We start from the raw sequence: 19,957 nt of genomic DNA on the forward strand, positions 1-19,957 counted from the left end.
AAAACGTCTAGGGCGAATATGCTGTTGCCCCTAAACCAATCACGCCAGAAACGACTGCCACGGAACTGTGATCGGTGTACTACAAACAACGTCTTTTAACAGGGAAACTTGTCGTCCGTAAACTTCAGAAAAGATAACAGGTTGTTTTAATTTTTTGAAACCATTATAAATTTTAACGCGAGCGAAATCAAAGGCTTTTTTTGGGACAAAAATTACACGTTTGCACAACACAAGTGGAGTAAAATGAACGCACCGTCGACCTCAGGTTTGTCAGTTGAATAACTGTTAGGAGTTATCGACGTTAAATAGTTTACTTTATAGGCGAAATAAGGGTGCGTAGGATTGACCGTATTCCGGAATAGGAATACATGGAATAGAAGTTAGATATCCATCATTTTTACGGAGGTTCACATTAAAATTGTCAAACACCTGCTAGATACTATTTTAAACATATCTTTATTACCCCTGTTGCTTCAAAACGCCAAACATACCACGTATTCTTATACCGAAGTAGGGTCAACCGAACGCACCTCAAGTCTGAAATTAAGGAAAAAGGAATTCAAGATGTCTCCTTCGAGACCGACTTCATACGGAATGCGTAAGAGAAGACGGAAACAACCATTGCAAGAAATACGAAAACAGCGGAGACATGGGGCCTTAAAAGCTATTCAAACACATATTATAAGTATACAACAGGCCTCTTTAGCGACAAGCCGCAGGCATGGACAAGAGATCCTTTCCGAACGAAGGAAAACGTTCCGAGTGCAAAATACTGGAACAGCGGAGAGACACGTCAGCGTAAGCAAAGTTCGTCCAATGAAAAAGACCCGTTCCAGATTCCACTAGCAGCGCCGAGTTGTAAGAGAGAACATGGAACTAGTGAATCTTACACTTGCCACGAATCTCTTGTGCTTGTACTTGCGTCGCTAGTGAAAACCATGCTTTATACGTTAAATTTCTTCTCATTCGTAATTGCGTTCGACAAAGGATCCAGAGGACGCATCCTAATCGTGTCGGTTTTTAAAGGAATCAGTCCCGGGTGATGTTCCTCTGTTATCGATCTTGATGCAATACGATTTAAGCGTTTGGACGCCATCTTGGATTGGCTGACTGGCTGGCTAGTTACTATTCATCGCTTTTATTTCGATTTCGCATTGTTTTTTCTGGGAACAGACTTTCAGCATTTTAATAAGACATACGCTGTATAATTGTCTCTCTGATGGAAATCCAACCGATTTGAAAAACATTCGTTTCCTTTTTCCATGTCCCTCAGTAGTTACTCAATTGAGTAGTAAGCCTACTATATGTATGCAGATTTGTTAGCCAGGTACTATGCATGGGGAATAGTTTATTTCGTTTTGAATGATGCTAAGGGTTTTAAGAGGTAGACTCACAATATCATTTATGAAATAAGCCCGAGATTACTGACAGTTCTGCTTTACCGGTTCACACAATAGTCTGCTGCAATGCTTCCGCTCAGCTCCGTAGTCTCAAGGAAAGACCTTTGAATTGGACCACTAATAATGCATTTGGTGTTTTAATTTATCGTTACTATGCCCTAAGCATGCGAATACACCTTCAAAAAAAAAAACGTCTTGTAAAACGGACGAGAATCCCAACAAAACGTCTCAAGCTCTTTAAATCATACAATTAATTTCGCCACACTAAGGAATAAGACTCGAGCTCGTTAAGGTTACCATATGCCTTCAGGGGTTTTTTCGCATCCGAGCCGGCGATGTAGCTAGCGCGACCGGTTAAACTGCAGATACCCAGATCCCTATATCAAATTAAAGCTTATAGAGCTGGCTATCAAACCATATCAAGAATTTTGAAATGAAATGAATTCTCGAATTTTTCACGACCTCTAAATGCAAGCGTCCAAATCACCTTTCAAAGCTACAAGTCAAAGCAAATTTTGCTTTTCGCTATTTTATTTTTTTCCTCCGTTACCCCGAACCAAAGCGTGAAAAAAAAAAGGTGTCTGCGTTTTTGCACACTCAGTTGCAGCGAAAAGGTACAGAACGTTTTCGAAATAGTATTTTAAAAAATATGTATCTGTACAAAAATCGCTCTCAGAGAAAAAATATTTTAAAATAAAAAAATTCCACGTTCTTGTTGTTTATATGTTAATCTAGCCACTGTCAAAATTTTGGGGCAATCGGACAAATTCCATTTGAGTTTTAGCTCTTTAAAGTGTCCGCTTCAAGTGAAAAATCTGATTCGAGAAAACAGCGCTAAGACTCAATCAAACGGGTAATTTTTCCAAAACGTAAAACCGCCGTTTCTCTGCCAACATTTAATCTCTCTTAATAATTTCTTTTTTACATCAGATATCCCATTTCGATCACTACTTTAACCAAAAAATCCAAATTTGAAGAAAATTGCCGATCTGAAGGTATACGGAAACCTTAAGTCGGACAATTAAGCTGAGATATTCAGGAACTGTTTAAATTAGGAACACCTTCAATGACAAAAGACAAAATTTAAAGGAGGGAATGGACAATTAATTAAAATTTATGCCTCACTTTATTCCGCCTTGCCAACTCAAGTGGAAAAACATAGTAATGAATTGAACTAAACCAAAAGAGAACACCTGCAAATTGACGCGTCTCTCTCATCATTAGACTTGTCACTACAAGATGATATTGTTATAAATGAATGGAATTCGGCGAGTCTTTTCACGGGAATAAACGAGCCCAACAAATCGACCTGATCCCAAATGACTGGTTTCATAGCTAAGTTGGTAGAGAATTGCACCGGCATCGCATTCGATTCCTGTTGGAGCCAACTAAATTTTCAAGTGTCTGTCTGAGGATCACTTTCCTCTTTCATTGTTATCATTATAGTAGAAGAAGAAAACGATTTTGCATAAACGTGCCCCAAGTATATGAAACTGAAAAACCATACGAAGAATTTCCTGTTGACCACAGGAAAAGGGTGAAAGTAGAGGTGCTCGAACGCCGGCCAAAAGAAAATTAACGAACAAAAACGGAACGAAAACGGAAACGTGGACGGATGAAAGGTTTGTGATAACGTAAAAAAGGTTGGTGCAGATGGGTTTTATAATCAAATTTTTTTTTAAAAAAAAAACACTTTTTTCTATGCTGAACCTTGCTTACGTTGACAACGTTAAAAGGTTGCACTGCACGAACAATTACCTATAGATAAAACAAAAGAAAGCTTTTTAAAAAGTTTAGATGAGGCTTACCACCGTTGGTTACCACTGTTTCAGATACCTCTCAACGATTAAGAAAATCTCTCTTATTTTGTTAGCGATAGTGAATTTATTGCATAATGATTCAAGGAACACCAAGCAGACCGGTGATTACCTCGGCAAGGGACCTTTTATCACACCAGTTGTATTTTATAGTTGAACTCCATGGTGTTTTCTGGATAGAGATAGCAAGTATAGATTTTGTTTCTCGAAAACTTCGGTAAACACACAGGGGCACCCAACGTCAATTTTCGGAAAATATCTGTTCGGAAGACGATTTGAGATCTAGAATTTTCGGAACATTTGTAATAAATTTTCTTGCTCGCCTGCCTGTCCTAGGATTTTCGAACATCCAAAACATGGTACAATTGCCCATTTTCAACGGATTTTTACCCTAAAAAGGTCACCTAGAATTTTCGGAACCTTTTTTCTGGCTGAAATTTTCGAAAAGGTAAGTTTTTATTCCTATAATTTCCGGATCACTAGACTTTCAGCTAGGAAATCCGAACAGATGAAAAATTTTTAGGGGATAAAAAGATGCCTATATCTGCCGTTTAAAAGTAAAAATACGTTTAACAATGCTATGTTTAAGTGGTTTTGAACTACATTCTCGTTGGGTGCCCCTGAACACAGCTGTAAGAAAATAAAGTTCTGCTCATAGCTCAATCTTATAATCTAGGAATCAACCAAGATGTTTTGATCGCGGATGAAACGAAGAAAACGGACCTTCGCGAGGTAAGATGCTCGTTAGGAAAGCGAATGTTTGGGCTTTCAGATTCAGTCTCGTACTCTTATATTGCAAACATAACAAGCTGCAGTTACGAACTACATTTTTAAACAAGCGAACTTCTGCCGGCCGTTTTCCATTGGAAAAACAAAAACATGGATGTCGTTCGAGCCAACATTTACGAGGTTGAGGTCCATTTATTGTGAGATGAAAATACTGTAGCGGGGGACTGTCTTTTCGCTTTTCGCTTAAAAAATTAACATCTTTAAAAAAACGTCTTATCCTACCAACAATTTTAGCTAAAACGTAAAAACTATTGGCAGCTGCTTTTTAAAAACGGTAATTACAAATTCAGTTTTTTCCATAAATGTGCGAAGATTGCCTACGCCCACCAAACCAAACCTTTGAAAGGGATTCAGTCGGCTAGTTTGGTATTCTCACAGTTAGATTGGGTCTAGCATGAAATGGAGGCTAATGCGGGGGGAATAATTTGCATGTGAAAAGATGCTCCCGTATTAGCCTCGATTTCATGCTCGATCCAATCCAAACGTTTGAATACGAGACTAGCCCAACTTGGGAATCGAGGTAATCACATGTCCCTTAAAGTTAAGTAATTTTAAAGCTGGAAGTTTCTTTCGGAGAAGTGGTGTTGCAAAAAAACGTTCTAAAAACGTGTGCTTAGGAGCTTAAGAAACGAACACTTCGACGGGCAACAACGACGCTAGAAAACAACAATATCATTGGTTAAAGAAGGAAAAAAATTTCTTGCTGCACGTGCAGTACGCATTTTAGCACGTGCTTTTGCGGCAATCTTCACAACGACGCCGTGAAATCACCAAATTTGATGTTTTAGGGACACCGTGAGAGTACAGACCTTACATTATATATATTTTTAATCTGAAACGCGGCGCTCGTATCAAATATTTACTTTAAGCAAGGATACTTCGCCCACACTATAAGACGTGAACGAGATGGAATAAATGCGAAAGGTAAAAGACAGTGGAAAGTTATATTTTGAGGTAGCATTTTCGTCGAAGTCACAGTCGTAGATCTCAAAGTCCGTATTTTCCTCTAAAGAGGACAGAAAGCTTCAAAAGCCTCTCATTAGCTGGAGACAAGTGTCATATTCACTCTGGGCTTGAATTTGAAACATGAAGATTTTTTCTAGGATACCTAAACTTCGAGCCAGGATTCGAGCTAGGATCCGAGCCAGGATTCGAGCTAGGATCCGAGCCAGGATTCTAGCCAGGATTCGAGCTAAGATAAGCTTTCTCCGCTATTTATTCTCGAATCTCTCGGTTATGTTAGCTCTCGAATCGGTTAGGTTAGGTCTATTTAGGTAGCTTCTAGTCTAGTTAGGTCTAGTTAGGGTTAGGGTAAGTCTCGGTTAGGTTAGGTTAGGTCTGGGTTAGGTCTTGAATCCTGGCTCGGATCCTAGCTCGGATCCTGGCTCGAATCCTGGCTCGGATCCTGGCTTTATTCTTAGTTTATCAAAATCTTCTACAGGCAAAAGCAATGTTTATAATTCAGATTAAAATCTTATACCAAGTCATTAAACTTCTTCATATGAAAAATCGAAAAAATTGTGTGTCGGTCGTACGACGTCAGACAGAGGAGAAGAGACAAAAACGGGATGGCCTTCTAAGATTATAATCAAATGGTGTAATTGAAACGGAAGGCAGCTGTCGTTTTTGGAGTACACTTTGCAGGGCTTAAGAAATTATGTGCAATAACAACAAACGTATCCTCACGGGACACACAAAGACTTCTAATGATTCTTAGATGCATGGATTCTATGTGGAAACTTCTGAGCCCGTGAAAACAAATTAAAACAAGTCGAAAATTTTCGTTGAAAGCGGTAGACACGAAGACGGCTGCACTTAATGGATCGCCAAAACTTATGTTTCGACACTCACTTGTCTACGCACGTTATAAAAGTAAAGTTAAGCGACCTTTTATGCCGAATAATGCTTTTTTTTACAAAAAAACATTTTACCACCGAACATAAATTGGTTAAGAACAGTGGTTAAAAGATGAATTCTTAACATTAATCATCTAAAAAAGACAAAAATACCAAAGATACAAAGAAAGCAACCATTAAAATACCCTGTTAATAAAACAAAGAAAAAAATTCCCGGCAAAATCGGCTTTGAGCAGGGTGTGATTGAGTGTATCTAAATTTTCGCTGTTAACGTAAAGGTTTAATTAATACACGGCCATGTATGAAAAATAAACATTTATAACCAACAGTAAATTCCCTTTTGGTTTTTGTAGTTTTATAGCAAATGTCGATTAGATCTTAACTTAAATTACTCATTTGCTTATTAACATACGCTAAATTGTTTTTGACGCATGAACACACTGGCGCGTTCGATTGACCGTATTCCGGAATAGGAATACATGGAATAGAAGGTAGAAATCCTTCGTTTTTACGGAGATTCAGATTAAAATTATCAAACACTTGCTAAAATGCTATTTTAAACATACCTTTATTATCCTTGTTGCTTCAAAAGCGCAAGACATACCGTTTTGAATCATCACTCCACGTATTCTTATTCCGGAATACGGTCAATCGAACGCACCCTTAGGGCGCGTTCGATTGACCCTATTTCGGAATAAGAATACGAGGAGTGATGATTAAAACGGTATGTTTGGCGCGCTTCGAAGCAGCAAGGACAACAAACATATGTTTAAAATAGCATTTAAGCGGATGTTTGACAATTTTTATGTGAATCACCGTAAAAACGAAGGATTTCTACCTTATATTCCATGCATTCTTATTCCGGAATACGGTCAATCGAACGCACCCTTAGTAAGACCTCACAAATTAATTTGCAAAAAGTCACAATGATCTCATCTTGAGTATAGATCTTGTTTTTTGAAGGGGATAACTGGAGCCATACTAATGGTCTTTTGCGTATAATTTGCACTCTTTTAGCTAAAAGAGCCCATATTTATTCATTTATTTTCTAAAAAAAAAAAAAAGAATCAGTCAAATTTTTAAAAGCACTAAACTCAGTATACAATTGCAAGGCAAAGACATTCAGTTTAAAAGTAAGGATTTTTGAGTCGGCAAATTGAACAACGGCTTATAACCCAATAGTTGATTATCACCTCCAGAGACCAAAGTCTTGGTGAAACCTCGCAGGTTTTGTTAATTATAATATACTCACATCTACACAAAGATAGGTTCCGAAAAAGGAGTCATTTAAAAGAAAGACCGAGCAAATGGTTGCGATGAAACATCCTTGGTCCTCTTGAAAATTTAAGCAATTAGCCTAGGATTTTTGTTTGCCGCTATTTCCGATGTAGTTTCTATTGTGAACGAGAATGCTTGAGCCATTAGCAAAATGCAAATCATAAAAATGGATTTCCACAAGATAATTGAAATAGTTAATTTAACGAGCTGGAAAAGATGAGACAACAAATTTCAGCCTAAGACAAACCGTTGATGAGCGCAGTATCTTAACGCACAAGATTGTCACTTTTCTCTTCTTCAAGGGGTCACATCGGAAAAAAAAAGGTAAAAAAAGACTATTTTCTTTCACAGTTTTAAAAGCTCAACCAATGTGGGTTCATTTTCTTGGTCCTTATAATTACGCATAAAAATGCTCTCCCTCAATACGAACACAAAATAGTGATTTTAAAAATTCATGGCAATTTCTTCATTCGAAGGTATTCACCCTTAACAAATCTTTGCTCCGTTTATCGTTATTACATATAATTATTAGGATCACAAAATGATGTGACATAATGTAGGGTTTATCGAGAGCTTTTTCTAATGTGACGTTTCGTCAAATGCGCCTTTCAACATTTCTCAATACTTGCAGGACATCTACAAAGTTGTACGTTCTCTTTCGGACATGCAGAAGATCAATAATCGTGCCCATGTGCAGAAAGCATTTTTGTATGTTTCTTTGGCGTCAGCAAAACAACTACAAGAAAATTAAGCAAATTTAAAATTTTGGCAGCGTGAGAAGACAACAGCGAATCGCTAAAGGCCTGGCTAAACGCTCGCAACATTTCAACGCAACATCTTGCAACATTGTTGCATAATCTTGCAACATCTGTTCATGAACGGGGTGGCTAACGAACGCAACATTTTCACCATCCTCAACGCAACATGTCAATGTTCATGTGCCCCTGGCCCCTGGCGCGCAAGAAGTGGACCTAACGCGCATGCCTTAGCGCAACAATGTTGCGTGAGTACAACATCGTGTAACATCCAAAATGTTGCGCGAAAAAATTGACCGTTTCAAATTTGATCCAACATCATCCAACATGTTGCAACTTTAATGCAACATTATGCAACAGGGTGGCCAAACGTATGCAACATGTTGTGCCCAACAATGTTGCAAGATACAAGGAAGGGTTACGTTTTTGCAAACGTTGCATGTCAGATGGAGCTATCTTGCCAGCTCGGGATTTCTCGCTTGGTCCCGCAAGATCAAAGATCATTTTTTTTAGTGTTTTTTTCCATATAATAAATCCTTTATTGACCAAGCTTGTGCGCTCAGGATGGCTGGATATTGGCTTCGTTCTTTCTTTGCGTGTTAATGGATCTCGGGCCATAAACATGCAAAAAAAGAACTTGGCCAATATGCAGCCATCTGGACCTCGCGCTTGGTCAATAAGTAAACCCATATTTCTTTCCCACATTTTCCGATCAAGGTCTTAAGCCGGCGTCTATATCTTTAATTTCTAATTTGCACAATACCAATTTGACAAAACAAACAAGCACTCAGCCTCAAATCCTCTTGAATCCTTTCCCTATCGAGAGGTCTTCGTTACAACATCTTAAAGGATTAATTTTGGCTTGGTAAATATTAGTCTAAGAAGAGCTTAAAAATCTACTTTGTATTCATATCTTTCATTACAGTATCCAGCATTTTCACTTTTCAACTTGATACATTTTTTCAATTTCCTGAAGTTCTTTTCAGCTGTCATAGCCCAGAACGCCCTTTTGTCAACGATTATGGTTTCAAATGCATTTTGAATCGTTCGTTCGGAGGAAAACAGATGACACTTTAAAATTACGTAGGAAAGTAAGTTGCCTTATTTTCACGCTCTGACCTTGAACAGCACTTTTATACAACCGTAATATCCACAGCAACGTCATATCCTTGGGCTAAACTCGTAGTCGCCAATTATCTCTCCTCTTCAAGGCATAACATTATTTATAATAAAAGAAAAGAAACTGCTCAAGTCTTACCTCTGCCATCTCTTTTGTCTGTATCTTTTACTCGCCGGACAGCTGTTGACGTTCACTTGCCTAGCCCGACTTGATTAGCCTTTACCAAAAAGGGGACATGTGTAAGCTTAAAAGCTTTGTTGAGACTAATAGATCGAAACAAGCTTAAATTACTTAAGGTTAAACAATTATGAGTTTGCAAAAAGCAAACTTCAGCTTGGCGAACACACGTTATTTCTCACTTGTTTGCTGTGATAAACGCAAGCGAAGCTTGAATGATTTCATTTCGATGAAGGTTCAGAAATCATGACTTTGTCAAAGTCCATGTTTGTTCGACTTAAGCAATAGAGGACCTTTTCCGTGTTTCCATACCCTCATCTAGACACTAGGGGGAGTTGGGAGAATTCGAGACAGTTATGCAACGTCGAGGGTTTGCATAACTGTCGAGAATTCCCCCAACTTTCCCGAGTGTTTAGATGAGGCAACGGAAACACGGAAAAAAAGTCTTCTATTGCTTTTATAAAATATTTCTGAAAGATAATTCAACAAACGAAGGAAACAAATGAAGGAAAATTCTTGATTGAAACAAATTTTCTTGATACACGCTCATACTTCCTACCAGCCAATCAAAACAAGCGTCTGACGGCATATAACCAATCAAAATTCGTGTGACGTCACAGCCGTGTTTCCGTACTCTCATCTAAACACAGCTATTGACCAATGAGAGTGCGCCTACTATCCTAATTTTATAAATATTCATTGTTGTGGTGCTAGCACTTATGGTAATGAAATAAGTAAGTATAAAATTCGATAAATTAAGTATCCATTTCGTAAGCTTGTGATTCCAATTTTTGAGTCCAGTAGGTAAAACAACTCGGTTATTGTTTAGAGTATAAATATATAGTATTTTATGTCGCTTGTTTTAATTTTGGATAAAGGAAGAGTTTCTAGAGACACTGTGATGTTGCGTAGGTGGAAAAGTCAGAAACACTGAAATCGATTGAGTTGATATGGTAAATTGACCATCGTAAAGAAATTTGAAAGCTGACGTTTCGACCAATAGCCCTTCGATTCGTTAAAGCGAATAGTATGGAATGATAGTGTATCAAACCGCAATTAGACTAGGAAAGCTAGACGGTTTATGAAAGCGCATGAAACTAACAATTTATACGTTAAGAAGAGAGGCTAATAAATAATGCACAAGGCAAATAAAGGAATAATGACACCTAGAACTGAAATGAAATCATTTAAAATGCCGCATCCATCATGGAGTGCATTGCTGACTGAACCTTTTCCACACCAATCAATCATCATGACCTTGCTTTAAAAATAGCATGTTTTACTGGACGAAACAAACCGATATCAGACATTTCAAACTAGTCTACGAGTACGTAGTAATTGCTACTTTTCATAAAACTTTTTATATCTCCAGCAGTCTTTGTTATCCCGATAGCAAAATACGAGGATTTTCATAAATAATTACTCGATTGATACACCTGGTCATAGTTAACTATGACCTGGCTGAAAAACAAACGACTCCATTAAGGTTACGGTATACCTTCAGATCGGCAATTTTCTTCAAATTTGGATTTTTTTGGTTAAAGTAGTGATCGAAATAGGATATCTAAGGTAAAAAAAGAAATCATTCAAAAAGATTAAATATCGGCGGAGAAATGGCGGTTTTTACGTTTTGGACGGAATTAAAAATTACCCGTTTGATTGACAGTCTTAGCGTTGTTTTCTCGAATCAGATTTTTCTTTAAAGAGCTAAAACTCAAATGGAATATATCCGATTGCCACAAATTTTTGACAGTGGCTAGATTAACATATAAACAACAAGGAAGTGTCTGTAATTTTTTTTATTTCAAAATATTTTATCTCTGAGAGCGATTTTTGTACGAACACTTCACAATTTTAAAATACTATTTCGAAAACGTTCTGTAACTTTTCGCTGCAACTGAGTACGGCAAAACGCAGACACCTTTTTTAGCGCTTTGGGTCGGGAAAATGGAGAAACAAAATAAAATAGCGAAAAGCAAAATTTGCTTTGAAAAGGTGATTCGGACGCTCGCATTTAGAGGTCGTGAAAAATTCGAGAATTCATTTAATTTAAAAATTCTTGATATGGCTTGATAGCCAGCTCTATAAGCTTTAATTTGATGTAAGGGTTTAGGTATCTACAGTTTAAACCAGATGCGCTTCATCGGTCGGACGCGAGACACCCCTGAAGGCATACGGTAACCTTAAGTACCTCCTGCTTTTGTGATTCGAGAATGTTAATGTAAAACGGGTAATTATTCAATGCGCTGCTCAAAAGTTATCAAACCAAAATAACTTCCTCTGGAAACAAAGAGGGCAAAAAAAAACCCGATTCTCGTCCGACTCCTTTGAACTTCGATTCTATATCTTTACCATTGTAAGGAGAGGCTCGTTTGGGAATTCTTCAAGTTAATATCGTAAGTATCGATCGTGATGTGATAATTTCGACACGATATTCCGGTGCGACTAGAGTTTTTGTTTTCCGTCATTATTACTCAGTTATATTTTTTTGATTATATTTCAACCCGTATCACGAAGAAGACAGTTACTATATCAATTCGATGCCACAGAAGCACGATCTGACGAAGGGGAAACACGACCTAGCCTGGAAATTTAAGGTTACGGTAGACCTTAACGGGTGTCCTTTGCGAAACTTTTCTTTTAGCGCGCTTTGTTAAGTAAGCGCAACAGCCTTAAATTATACATTTATACTGAAAGGTTATGATATGAAGAGCAAGGCCCAAGAAACTTGAGCGACCGATGTCTCTCAGATCGAATTTATCGGGTATCAAATTTTAATGCAAAGGGCAGCCTTCTGTCATTCACAAGGCGTTTATCCTCAAAACCATGGGAGGCTTTTTTGATATCCCGATTGGTTGCTCAGAAAAACTTGAGTCCAAGTTTTGCATCATCGCGCCCAACAATTTGATCGACAGTTGACACCACAAACGCAGTCAAAAGTATCATTCTTAATAACTTTAAATTACTCCAAAATAATCCCGAGACTGGTAGAATCTTTTCGCAACCTCCACTTATTTCATTCAAACGCGACAAAAACGTAGGCAACTTTTTAGTTAGAAGCGCGCTCAAAACTAACGAGCAACCCGGCACTTTCAAATGCGCACGCTCACGATGCAAAACTTGTCATTTCATTGTTAACACTACCAAGATATTGGGACCTAAGCGATCTGTTAAGATCACCGATCGTTTCACATGTACCCCCGCAAATGTCATTTACTGCATAACCTGTACGTTGTGCAATAAATTATTTATTGGCGTGACAGGTAGACGACTAGGCGACCGATTCCGCGAACACCTTCGCGATGTTGAGAAGAATGACAAAGATGCATCTTAGTCAGTCGCTCGTCACTTTAATCTCCCTAACCACTCCAAAAAAACACATGGCTATCTGCGGCCTTTCCCTACATCTAGGTACGACGGAAAGCCGCAAGAATCTGGAACAAACATTCATCTTCCAAATCGGCACCTTAATCCTCACGGTATTAACGAACGCTTTTCATTTAACTAATATATTCCTATTTTTCACGTTGCCATGTTACCACCAATACCGTAGCTCCTACTCTACTATAAAAACTACACATAACCCACAATTCCTCGATTCGCTCTGACGAAGGGCTAACGCTCGAGACGTCAGCTTTTAGAATCTCTGTACGGTGGCCAATTTACATTATCAACTCCGTTGATAAAACCAAATTTTTGTATACTACTTCCCCACCGAAGCACCACCACAGTTTCTTTAGAAACTACCCTCTTCATTCATTCGTTGCAGTTTATACCCTATCAATTCACTTAAGAGTATAAATTTGCGGAAAAACGAACTAGGTTTTTTTCGCTCGGCAAAGTTTTACGCTGTATCCACTCGACTAATAAGACAAGCCGCTGTTTGAAATTCCAATTTTTGAAAAAAAAACAAAAAAAACCAAAACAACAAAAACACACAAAAAAACCCGTGTTTACCGAGAGGTATTCACCTCAATAGCCAACAGCTATACCCATTGTCAAATTTGCATCCAGACCTCAATACTGTATATAAGCACTCGGAAACGGTGTTCCACTTTCCACTATTTTTGCCAGCCGAGTTTTCTGTTATGGAGATGCACTTCAGTATACCACAAGGATGGGAATATTCGGTTACATGATATTCACGAGGTGTTCACTACAACAACGACAACAAGTAAAAACCCTGATTGTTATGAGAGGTGTGGCGAATGTAATTCATTTACGCTTTTCTGTCCAATTGTTTCGTCGAAAAATCTTAACTTCCCACGTTGCAGCAATTTAAGTTCATTTGCCAATATGCAGAAAATCGGAATAAATTAATAAGTGCAAGCTTACAAATAAAAAAACCTCAATTCGAATAAATGTCCTACTTTACCAATAAAATCATCGTTAGGTGGCAACAAGATGAATAGAAGCACCAACTACTACTTCACAAGAGAAATAAAGAGCACAAAGTTAAATTTTTGAAAATTATTTAACGCATTCCGTTTCAATTTCACCTTTTTTTGTCCATCAACACACAACGTTGAATTCGCTTATGGCGTGATATTCTCCAGATTTCAAGGATGATGTTTCATAAAATTTTATGTCGCAATATACTTTATCTTGTGTCCCAAAGAAAATCCCTAAAGACTGGAGAAAAACAGCGTGAAGTTCCTCATGATAATTACTCAGAATCTGTCATCAGGCTTCATTTTTGCATGTCAGTCTATATTGTCGCCAGCTGGCGGTTTACTTCAACTTGTGGAACGAAAATAAACAGGTCGTGATGACCCACTATTTGGTATGATCTACATTCTAAGGCAGACGTTTCGAGTGCAAACTTAGGTTTCATTATGTGATGAAAAAGACAATTTTACAACAATCGATCACGGTATAGTGGTTTGTATGCAGATAAATTCAAACTGTTTTTGTCTATGGGAAGGTAACCAGGTGGTGTGCAAAGCTCTGGAGCCATTATATTAGAAACTCTTTTGAACAGCTCCAAGGATACAGGTAAGCAACAAAGTTCTGTGAACCATGAGAAAATGTTCTGCAAAAGCAACAGCGACATGTTTCTTCAGCTCCTTGTCGAAACTTGGCTAGTAGACTCTCAGATCACGGAGAAAAACGAATCATGAAAACCATTCTCCCTCGTTTCTTCCAAAATTACAAAGTTCCAGAAAAAGTAGGAAGACGAAATGACGTAAGCTACCGCTGCCGAATTGTCTTTGTGAGCGTTACTGACAATAGCGAATGAAGCGGCGAACCGTTGGGTTAGCTCAGAGTTGAAAATCCCTCGTGGCTTCGCCTCGTCGAAGCTTAGCGTCTTTTCCCGCCTTTAATATGAAAGACAAACTCAAACTCCCTGTCTAATAAGGCGCGAAAAGGTTAAAATTGTGCGATTTATACGCTAACTTTACGTCGTATATAATTTCCGACCAACTGACTACATGCGAAACCACCCTTTTGTTTATGTATCTTAAATTTCTCGGCATGAACATAATTGGCGAATTCAGTGATGAAGAATATCACTGATCAAATAATTTGTGTTCCTTTCAACTCTGCCACAAATAATTGCGCGGACAAGTTGATCATCATCATGTCGCTTTCCATGCCGCCAGGAGCACCCAACGAAAACATACTTCAAAACCCCTTAAAAGTAGCGTTGATAAACGTATTTTAGTATTTAAACGGTAGATATATGCACATCAGTTATCCCCTAACATTTTCTCATCTGTTCGGATTTCCTAGTTGAAAGTCTAGTGATCCGAAAATTATAGGGATCAAAAGTTACCTTTTAGAAAATTTCAGCCAAAAAAAAGGCTCCCGAAAATTCTAGATGACCTTTTTAGGGTAAAAATCCGTTAAAACTGATCAATTATACCATTTTTTAGATGTTCGAAAATCCTGCTTCATGCAGCCAGCTTTAAGCATGTTTGGCCGGACTTGAGGTGACATTAAAAATCATAAAAATGTCTGTGCTTGGTTTCAGCCGTAAGATTGATCGCGATTCCAGCATCGGCAATCTCTTAATCGGGCAAAAAGAAATCTAAACCGAAAACTTATCGAGCGACAAAATATAAAGAACTCAGAGAAGCCAACGAGTCGATTTCGTAATAGACGGCTTCTCAAAGAGCGGCGTACATTTGTGTTTTATGCATTCGAGTTGCGAAAAGCGCTTCAACAACTTTCGCACATCAAAGAAAACCAACTAATCGGTTCGTGCATTGAAGGAGAGTTTTTTAATAAGTAATGACGATTTTCGACTATTTTCAACGAGAAAAAACAGGGGAGTTTGTCTCGCCCGGAACGTAATTAAAGCTAAGCCAAGCATGTTTCGAGTGAACTATGCTTGACGATTTCTCAGCTCCGAATGATGTAAAATGAAACATGACAGGAACGAAGACAAAAATTGTAAAATTCTGTCATTACAATTTAGAAAAGTGATAAAATTGGTCGCAACGAGAGGTCTCCAGTCCACAAGAGGCTTAATAAAAATGTGTTAAAAACATAAAAGACAACATAACGAACCGGCCACTAAAGCGTGTTTGTCACTTGTGCGATAAGGACAAGCTTAAGCACAAGGATGAGCTAGCGACGTTTACACAGTGAGACAAGCCGGTGAAAGTTGGGCATACGCCGCAAGCATAGTAACGTCCGAGAAGATCTACAATAGTAACTAAGATTCAAGATGGTGTGCGAACAGTCGTGCTTGTAAGGCAAACTCATGCCTTTTCTCACTTGTGAAATAAACACAACCGTGAGATAAGAAAATTCTTTTGGTATCGACAAGTTCCAATTTAAACAATTCCCGCACGGGCGTAGCCAGGATTTTTCAAAGGTGGGGTCACACTGTGTCAAACAGAGAGTACTCACATTTTTGCAACCTGAATATTGTAGGTTGTTTGCATAAAAAAAGGCTTACAAGGGGGGGTCACGGGCACCCCAGGACTCCCCCCCCTAGCTACACCCTTGTCCCGTAATTCTATTTTTTAAAGTCTGTACTGTGGATAAACCACAAAAGAACCAAGATAATTATAAAGGTATATTCATTTTCTTTAATCGGAAATTCTATATTAACATTTAGGACAATCCTTTTCAAACTTTTTCAAATTCTGGAAATACCCCAGTGGGACACATCTAAAATGTCCCGGCTTTAGCCTCTATATTTCGATAAAGAGTTTCTCCACTTTATGGTTAAATGGTGAAATGGCTGCCAACTGCGAATGTTTTGACTTCCCTGGCTACTACACCAACGCAAAATGCCTCTTAGCAAAAGGAAATTATCGCCCTAACTTGGAGTGGCAAATGTTTTTAAATCACAAAAAAAAAAAAGAGTAATTGCTCTCTTACTATTATTTATGCAGGAAACTTGTCTTGAAGTAAGGTTGGTGCTTATATTAAAGGCAAGAATGATCTTATCTCAATTTACATGATTTTATTTTCTCCAGGGCCGCGAATGGGCTCCGAAGACTGACAAGCGTAAATTTAATAAGTCAACATGTCCAACAACTCAACTTCAATCATCCAGCCAGACGAATTCGAAGAAACGGATCTCTTCGAAAGCAAAGCTATCGCCCAGCTAGTTCCAATAGCCATATTAATCATAATAGCCAATGGCCTGGTGCTAATTTTATTTGCAAAACGAAGAAAGCTTCGAACCCCACCAAATTACGTTCTGTTCAGCCTGGCCATCTGTGACCTTACAAGTGGCATCATCAATATTCCACTGTTCATCATTGTTGCGTTCACAGCAATTATAACATCTTTTAAGTGGCTCTTCTACTTGTCTAAACTCGTGAACGTTCTTAATAATTTGACCGCCATATCAGCTTGCTACCACATTTTGGTCGCGACCACAGAGAAGTACTTATCAATAATTTCGCCAGTGACACATCGAATGATTCGCAAATGGACAGTTGAGGCGGTTTTGGGGATAGTTTGGCTTGTCTCTGCCATGGTGGCTTTCTTTCCCTTTGCTTGGATCACCAGCAAAGCGGACAGAGCCTATCAAACAGGACACGTTATATTCTGCCTTGTGGTAGTTTTCCTTCTACCATACTCGTTCATGATTTACGCATTTGTGGCCATCTTTCGACGGGTTTCTACAAAAGGCAAGAGGAGAAGTCAAGCAATCAGCGGTCCCCATCACAGCCGTCAAGCTGCTCTCGAGAAAAAGTGCCTGATCTTGTTCGTCTGCATGGCAATGATTTATCTCGTGTGCTGGTTACCATGGTTTATTCTGATGCTTCTGTACGCGGTGTATGACAAGCTGGATGACCTGGAGATTGAGATTCCGTCGCAAGTGTTTGTGTTGGTGAGATATGCTACCTCTATCATCAATCCCATTCTCTACACTTTCTTCAGGCGGGATTTCAGAATGGCACTGAAATCCTTGTTTCGCGGTGGGAAGCGACCCGGTTCTTCGCAAACAGAGAAGTGCAGCGAAAGCAAAAAGCTAGCGGGGAATGACAGTGACAACACAGCGGATAACTTTGTGTGACTTTGGCCTTCAAGGATTTCGACGGCGACTTTAATAAATGCAATGACGATGAAGATGACGAAAGGATCAGGAAATAAAAAAATCACGATATTCCCATGAATTCCCTTTTGTTTCAACTCGTTTTGCCAGAGCTATTCCCTGCTAGCAGAGTTTTCTTTTCTTTTTGCGTTCGCTGGGCTGAAGAGTACGAGAAAAGAGACCCGCTACCATGAATCGAAACTTGCTTTGATCCAACCGCCGTCCACGATCTCGGACCGGCTGACTGTGACTTGAGCCTGCTGTGTCCCACGCATTCCTTTCCAATAATTCCGCTGATATTAAGTGAGCCCGCGCAACATGAGGCATCACGTGAGGATTCGGTCGCTAAGTAACCGCCGCGCATGCTCAACACTGTGAATTTCGACCCATGGCAGATGCCTCTTTTCTCGTACTCGTCAGCCCAGCGAACGCAAAAGAAGAGAGACCTTTTGCGAGCAGGGAAGACAATGGAGAAACAAATCCGCTTTCCTGGGACGAAAACTGGTAGGACAAAGTTGATGTTTGCAGGAACCTGAAAATTATTCGTGGTATCATCACACCGTCCACAGAACCAACACGACGCCGACTTGCTTAATTGCGCTTTCGTTCCATTCGACATTAGATATTTAAGACACATTCATAACACAAGAGAGAAACGTGTTAGAAATAGAGCCCGAAGCCAGAGTATTAATACGCCATTAATAAACGAGAGAGCCAGATATGCTTCTTAGCAAACTGAAGGAAAAAGAAGTTAAACAATAAACCAAACTGTGATTACACTTGATTCTAGTTTAAAAATTAAAGTTATAGTTATCGCTTACATATTTTACTGATGAACGCACTGCAGATAAACTACAAGTAGAGTTCACAGTGGCTGGAAATAATCTCTGAATTTGTCTACAATCTAAGATGTAAATTAATTGCGCAGCGAAGGGGAGCTTTCATTCCAAGTTTGACGACCTTGAACGCGGGTTGCACGCTAGCTACTTTAAAACATTCCTGTTTTAGCCTTAAAAGCGACTTTAACTGGTGCGAGACTAGGAATAGGATTTGAGCATGCGCACTTGAAAAAATAATGACTTTCAAATTCGAATGCATTTGATCAGAATTGAAACTCGTTTTACTCGTGTTCTGATGTTAAGATCGGTAATATGCCTCAATATGTTGACGACCGATCTTAATTTTCAAAAAGTATTTTAAATAAGAGACGTCTGTCTACGGCTTTATACAGCACCTTACATACATAACGCTTTGGCGGTCGTCTCTGAAACGACTGCCGGAAATACGTATGCGTTCACAGGCCAAACAAAGTGCTTCCTTAACAAACGCTGTGATTGGTCCAGAACGCGGACCTCAAGGCACTGAGCATTGTGTTGGCAACGGTTACGTTTAATAATTGACTAAGTTGCGTTGGTACAATAACGCGCAGTTGCAAGTACGCAGACTGGCTCACGTAGGCGTGCATTAATTCAAAACACTGTACTGACGATACCGAACAGCAAAGAAATGTTCACGCGAGGAAGTCACGAGAGAACGAAAGAGGAAGTGAAAACCATCAGCCGTTTTCTACGCTAAATATAACACAAGCCTCAGGATATTCAAGTATTGTCATCCAAATGTCGCTGCTATCGATACAAAGGGTGTTTTCTGTTCTCTTTAACGTGGCTCAAGCCAGCTCCGAAGCTTTCAAGTAACGTTCTTATTAGAAGGTCTGGCACTACAATGTGTATCACGTGTTCGCAATGTTATGGTACCATAAGAAACATAAATTATTATTGCTGAACAAGGTGCGGTCTTTACTGTGACGTAATAAATCACCGTGGCAACGGGAAAGACCTGTAATAACACCCTTTATTTTGTCTTTAGTTGCACATTCATAAAAAACAAACCCGGTGACCCCCACTTTTTTTGCTGGAAAGTGATCAGAAGGCCAAGATGAAACTTTCTGCAAAGTTTAAAAGAATTCTGTTCAGCGGATTCAGAGCCACCTTAAATCTTTGATTTTTTTAAAGTCAAATGGGATTTTTAGGAAATTTAAGGATTTTTAGGTGATAATGCTTAGGAAAAGACAGCTGATAGCATACAAACAAATTTAAGGGGTTTCAAGAAGCTTCTTCCACTGTTTCCAAGTGGGCTCTTGCCATTCAAATACTACTGGTCAGTGGTTTAGCCTATAGACCTTATTCATAAATGGCGCTCACATTTATAATTCTTTTGTCCACGTGAAAATTAGCCTACCTAGCCTCATTTTAGAGCAAGAAT

The 19,957-nt window shown here is 38.9% G+C and overlaps 2 protein-coding genes across 12 annotated transcripts in view; one reads left to right on the top strand and one right to left on the bottom strand.

Moving 5' to 3' along the window:
- The window catches only part of LOC138056917 (trace amine-associated receptor 1-like), a 24,481-nt gene extending 10,664 nt beyond the window's left edge, over positions 1-13,817 (bottom strand). Inside the window, exons 1-2 of one of the 3 annotated variants that reach the window (XM_068902877.1) lie at positions 13,692-13,817; positions 9,154-9,232 (exon numbers count right to left, since the gene is read on the bottom strand). The gene's annotated coding sequence lies outside the window, so the exon portion shown is untranslated. Of the gene's footprint in view, positions 1-9,153; positions 9,279-9,374; positions 9,616-13,691 lie in introns of those variants that run through there. The other 2 variants (XM_068902876.1, XM_068902875.1) reach the window with 2 other exon arrangements.
- LOC138056916 (beta-2 adrenergic receptor-like) lies at positions 76-19,519 on the top strand. 9 transcript variants are annotated; one of them, XM_068902868.1, is made up of 3 exons: positions 2,706-3,022; positions 3,894-3,949; positions 16,626-19,519. In XM_068902868.1, exon 3 carries the CDS (start codon positions 16,676-16,678, stop codon positions 17,675-17,677), a length of 1,002 nt encoding a protein of 333 aa, XP_068758969.1. In that variant the 5' UTR covers positions 2,706-3,022; positions 3,894-3,949; positions 16,626-16,675; the 3' UTR covers positions 17,678-19,519. The 9 variants fall into 9 exon arrangements, with proteins under 9 accessions (XP_068758972.1, XP_068758969.1, XP_068758971.1 ...); XM_068902869.1 differs by lacking the exon at positions 2,706-3,022 and adding an exon at positions 3,376-3,665; XM_068902872.1 differs by lacking the exons at positions 2,706-3,022; positions 3,894-3,949 and adding exons at positions 11,469-11,588; positions 11,710-11,789.
- The last annotated feature ends 438 nt before the right edge of the window (positions 19,520-19,957 follow it).

Source organism: Montipora capricornis, chromosome 7 (genome assembly GCF_036669925.1).
Source record: "Montipora capricornis isolate CH-2021 chromosome 7, ASM3666992v2, whole genome shotgun sequence".
Classification (NCBI taxonomy): Eukaryota; Metazoa; Cnidaria; class Anthozoa; order Scleractinia; family Acroporidae; genus Montipora; species Montipora capricornis.

Excerpts from the sequence above, each read along its gene's own strand:
- LOC138056916 (XM_068902871.1), top strand. The coding sequence starts at position 16,676 with ATGTCCAACAACTCAACTTCAATCATCCAGCCAGACGAATTCGAAGAA.